Source organism: Paramacrobiotus metropolitanus, unplaced genomic scaffold (genome assembly GCF_019649055.1).
Source record: "Paramacrobiotus metropolitanus isolate TYO unplaced genomic scaffold, Prichtersi_v1.0 Parri_scaffold0000051, whole genome shotgun sequence".
NCBI classification, from domain to species: Eukaryota; Metazoa; Tardigrada; class Eutardigrada; order Parachela; family Macrobiotidae; genus Paramacrobiotus; species Paramacrobiotus metropolitanus.
This window is the reverse complement of record NW_026570271.1, coordinates 465,328-470,266: the sequence shown is the minus strand read 5'-3', so window position 1 is coordinate 470,266 and position 4,939 is coordinate 465,328. Positions and strand designations below refer to the sequence as shown.

At 40.9% G+C, this 4,939-nt stretch overlaps 1 protein-coding gene across 1 annotated transcript; it reads left to right on the top strand.

Moving 5' to 3' along the window:
* The first annotated feature begins 248 nt into the window (after nucleotides 1–248).
* LOC129592238 (uncharacterized) lies at nucleotides 249–3,197 on the top strand. Its single transcript, XM_055488216.1, has 3 exons — nucleotides 249–618; nucleotides 1,007–1,916; nucleotides 2,682–3,197. Exons 2-3 carry the CDS (start codon nucleotides 1,130–1,132, stop codon nucleotides 3,110–3,112), a joined length of 1,218 nt encoding a protein of 405 aa, XP_055344191.1. The 5' UTR covers nucleotides 249–618; nucleotides 1,007–1,129; the 3' UTR covers nucleotides 3,113–3,197.
* Nucleotides 3,198–4,939: the final 1,742 nt, after the last annotated feature.

Genomic DNA, 4,939 nt, shown 5'->3' with positions numbered 1-4,939 from the left:
TTCATCCGTGAAAAATCACACAAGCTTGTAAGCGAAGCCGTGGGAAGCCGGCACGCCATACCTCTATACAAAAGCTTTAGGCGAAAAAAACATCTAAATGTGATCTGATTCGTAACTTTAGGTATTTGCATACAGTGAACCGAAGAAGTAGACACACCCAGATGGGTATCTTGTCCGTCAACAGACAGTCAACTCTGCTGAAATGTTTCTGCACTTTCTCCTGTTTTCTCGAGTTGTCAGACAAAGTTCTTAAACCAAACCACGCATTAATGTAGCCGCCCACAGCTTTTATTTAAGAATAAATTTGTTTGTCAGCTTTGGGACGATATGCTCACTGCTATGGGTTTCTGGTATAGTACAGTCTGCGTGAGGTGTTCAAATGAAATTTGGAATTTGACGATATTCAAGTGCAGTATATTGATAATGTTTTAGCTTGTACAGCATTACATTGTAAAAGCAACGGCCATCAGTCGACTTGTAGCAGTTTTCAATCGTCCCGCATCACCAGCTTTTTATGGCTTTGTCTTAGTGTTAATTATTTTTACTTACTTCATGCTTGTGCTGGTTTTCGTAAAGTAACGTGTTCCACGTTATCTTGAGTGTGCAAAGTCTATTCAGGTAGGGCGCCTTCTGTTCATGTAAATGCTCGATTATCTAAAATTTAACAAATTATAATTTATTGTCGCCCCACGATGGAAGGTTATTGATGGACTATATAGGATAAATGTACCAAACAGTCGCGTGAAAAGCATTTTTTCCTATTTAAACGTATGGGTAGTGTAGTTTAGGTTATTTTCGAAACATCAGTACCACCGGTTTATTAACAATCCTGTTTTAGTCTGGGCACAATTGCCGGGTCAAAATTCAGAACAGCTTCAGAATTTTTGCAGGAAAGGCAGAACAGTATCTATGTATGCAACACTATCCTAGCTTTGTATGCTTATAAAATGCATTCATCTGCCATGGTCAACTGGTATTGCGGCCACAATACTATTCTTTTTTGTAGTCCCTTAATCCCGAAGTTCCTGAGCGGCGCCTGCTTTAATCAGTAATGCTGAGTGACGGAAAAAAAAATTCGAGCGAAAACTGGATTTCCTCGTAACAACGGTTGCGCATTTATAATATCAGTATGCACTGTGCAGAGAATGGTGGATATTACCTGGCACAGCAGGCTTTCCTAGACAACAAAAACACATGTAGGCTGATTCCCAGGATGTTTCTGAATGACGTTCCACTGCAGATAAGATGTTCATTCACCGTGCCGGATCCGCCACCAAGAGTAATTCATTGCAAAACGGTACAACTTCCCTTTGCGGAACCCCAATCAAATGTGCAAACCGGAAAGGAAGAGACTGCGCAGGAGATGTACGATCTTACCCCAACGGAGAAACAAGAAATCCTGAATTTATTCGACAACGGCCGTCCTTGCTTCGAAATTATGCGGAAGGCCAATCTGTCGCGCCACTGCATTAAGCGGGTACTGGCCGCAGCTGGAAGAACCGTAACCTTTCGAAAACAAGATCGAAAGAGGTATGAAACGTTGCGACCGATGGTTCTGGAGCTCTTCAAGCGGGGCTGGTCTTATCTAGCGATAACGCGTCAAGCTGAAACTTCGATGTTATGGGTAAAACAGATAATACGGGAAGCCAATTTAGCTCCAAGAGCACCATCCGAGTCGTTACGATTTAGAAAGAATCCCGTTGTGCGCATTTTGCGTCACCCAGAAAGAAGAGATTCATGGATAGGATACGACCACGCTCCAGCATCCGCAGGTTTGCCTGTCTCCAGCTCCACAAGCGGATTCGATGCTTGCTGCAGTATCTTGCTGGATGACCGACACCGCAGATATACATGCGCCACAACAGAGAATGCAGAATTCCCTCATCAAGAAAATGGCATCGCCAAAAAGGATAGTGGTATGTACCTGTACGATGACAAAATGACATACAGCACTAGGTCAATTAATTAATGAAATTACACAAAATAAATTAAATATATTACAATGCACCTAAACGCGTGCAAATACCATGAACGAAAACACTGTAATATAATTTAATGAAAAACTTGCACGTAACAAACTGCATTTTCCATTTTTATTAAAGGGCTGCCGAACGCATTTAACCTGATTATAAAATTATTTTGATGATAGTCTTGGAGTCGAGTATTAATCAGTGTATATTAAGTTTAAGGTCACAGAACTATGTATTGTACAGTACTTACAGAGGTAACGCTATACCGTGCGCTGGTTTGTCAAACAGGCAAAACACCTACGGTAAAGTCCGAACTGCAGTACGTATGTACTTCTTAATTATTGCGAGTAACTTAAATCCGATAGTGAAAAATTTCTTTAATAGGAAGGAAAAGTGCAACCATTACGGTATATCAGCTTAATACTACTTTTTTCCCAAAAATCTAAGAATTTCTGATAAATGACCGTTAGGTTATTACATATATTGGCTAAAAGAAGCACCGTGTACGAGAAAACTATGTTTTATGTCCTAATTTTAGTAACGTTTACGGGTGCCATAAATTACCGTTTTTTGCCTTGCTCCAGGTAATGCCCCAGGGTCACTACTTTTGTAGCAGGGGTGTTGGAAGATTTCCTATTTCGGGTTATGATACTAAGTCAAGTTTTAATGCCACTTTTTTCATCCGTACCACAAATTTGATTTCAAATTCAGCGACGAGATATCATGCAAAGATGGACATTGCGGAAGACGGCATCGAAACAGATGTTGCCGGAGAAAAATTGTCTTCCTGTCGCAGGAGTGGACGGGACGAAATCACTGAGTATTCCAGTACATCGCCGGACAGATGCATGGAAGTAGCTTCTGAAATACCGTCGCTTTGGTCAGAACATGAGAGCATGAGCGGCCGTACTAGACGATATGAGTGCCAGATGTGCCGTTCCTGGGACGAAGGGGAAGCATTTCTCACACATTTTTCCAGCGCAGAGCATGAGCTGTTGTATGCAAACGGGACTTTTCTATATTGTACTGGATGTAAATTCAAAACCCGAAAACCAGCAAAGATGGGTAGACATATTATTAAGTACCAATCGCAAAACACACAGCTAAAGTGTAACATTCACTCTGTCAAAACTGTTCACTGAGTTATGGTGTTATAATTATTACTGCTGAATTCGGCCTAATTGTTTCCGTAGTAGCTCTCATGAGAAACTTGCATGCCATTATTTTCCGCTTAATTGCTGTAAGACCAGGATTAGCCTGCTGGACTACAGTGCTCTTTGTGAAGAATATCTTAAGCAATGAGAAAGTCTGCTACTGCGTGCTGCGGAAACATTTATGTATCTCTTGTCCTAGTTAAATGGAATGGTTTTTCGGTTTTTTAAGTTTGACAAGAGGAGCAGATGTACAGATGTAGTAGTCGAAATAATGTACTTGTAGGTTACAAAGGGACTTTCGTTTCAAGGGACACATCGTTTTAGTTACGCCTTTTAACACTTCAAGTTTGATTAGCCAAGCTCTTAAGATAAATATTTAATCATTTAGTGTTATACTAACGCAGTACAGCTAGTTGCTTCTATGATGGATCGAAGTCCGTCAAAGACCCATTCTATTCCGTCAAATACCCAAAATAAAATAGCAGCATATCTAACTGAAAGAATCTTGGCTTGCTTCTCTCGGTTGTATACGCACAGAAACCAACCAATTTCTCTCCCGCATATCTGTATTATTTTGGCGGTGACACTCCCCGACATCCGGACAGCGAAAACGCGATATACGGTGCCACAGTTCTCGTGACGATCGAGCTGCGGAAATAGATGGTCAGCCTGTTGCAACAGGCTGACCACGCTGGGCGGGAAATGCAATGAGAAGAAAGGCAGGGGGACAGAATTTAGAGCTCCACCACATCTCTGAATCAAGCCGGACGGAATTTTAAGAAACGGGTCAGTCTGAGTCTCAGAGAAGTCAAAAACAAACACCTTGGAGCTTTCTAAGATGGGCCATCCGGCAGCGGTCAGTGTCACCTAGCGAAAGGTCAACGTACCCAAGGGTTCCCTGTAGAAATTGTTACATGAAACGTGTGCATTTAAAAATGTTTTACAAAATAGGCAAACATTATTACGCACGCGCTCACACCAGGGCGAGGCTTCTTCTAATTAAGGCGTTTTCAGTTGTTTAAAATTATGTATTTATTATTATTATTATTATTACGTATACTATATGTAGGAGTAAATTTCAGCGGAGTAAATTTTAGCTATTGAGTAAGTACGCAAAACCGTAGTATCCTTCCTCTGGCGACTTGCTCAGTGGAGAGTACCAGGTAAAAAACTTTGGCGTTAATGTACATATCACATATCATGTACATATGTACTGTTTCCAATTCTACTGTTTCTGATGAATTTCGGGACTCGGGAGCGTTAAAACTTGTGTTCTTTGGCGTTAAATTTGCCACAAAACTTAATAAAATCTATATTTTCTTGAATTATTAAAAACCCGGAAGATTATACACAGATATAAAAACTTGATTACGTACAAGCCTACAATAAAACAAAAGAATAGCTCTGCACTTTTTCTCGACAGCGTGTTGAGTTGATAATAGTAAAAGGGAGTTGCGTTCGTCCAACTTTCAGCAGGTTTTACCAGAATTGAACACACCTTGACGAAAACACAACTTCTGCAGTATTTACAACATTATGAATTTAAACGGTGGAATATTCTTTGCCGCTATGTCAACTAATGGCCCTGTCCAGTTTAGAATTCCTCCTCAAAATGGAGACCTCCTTGAAAGGTCGCTTTTGCAGTTTCCTCCCTTTTGGAAAAATCATTTTCTTCGAAAAAATACCTCCTCCAAAACCCTTACGGAAGTGTAGAGTGGTCATTGACTGGCGATATATGCGGTAATGGTCTGACACAATAAACACAACGCGTGTACCACCAAAATGCGCTAAAAGCGTGCTCGATCGCTGCTGACT

Bases quoted from the DNA above. Each gene is read 5' to 3' on its own strand.
- LOC129592238 (XM_055488216.1), top strand. From the start codon at position 1,130: ATGCACTGTGCAGAGAATGGTGGATATTACCTGGCACAGCAGGCTTTC. The intron at 1,917-2,681 runs GTATGTACCTGT...TTTCAAATTCAG, and splicing joins CATCGCCAAAAAGGATAGTG to CGACGAGATATCATGCAAAG.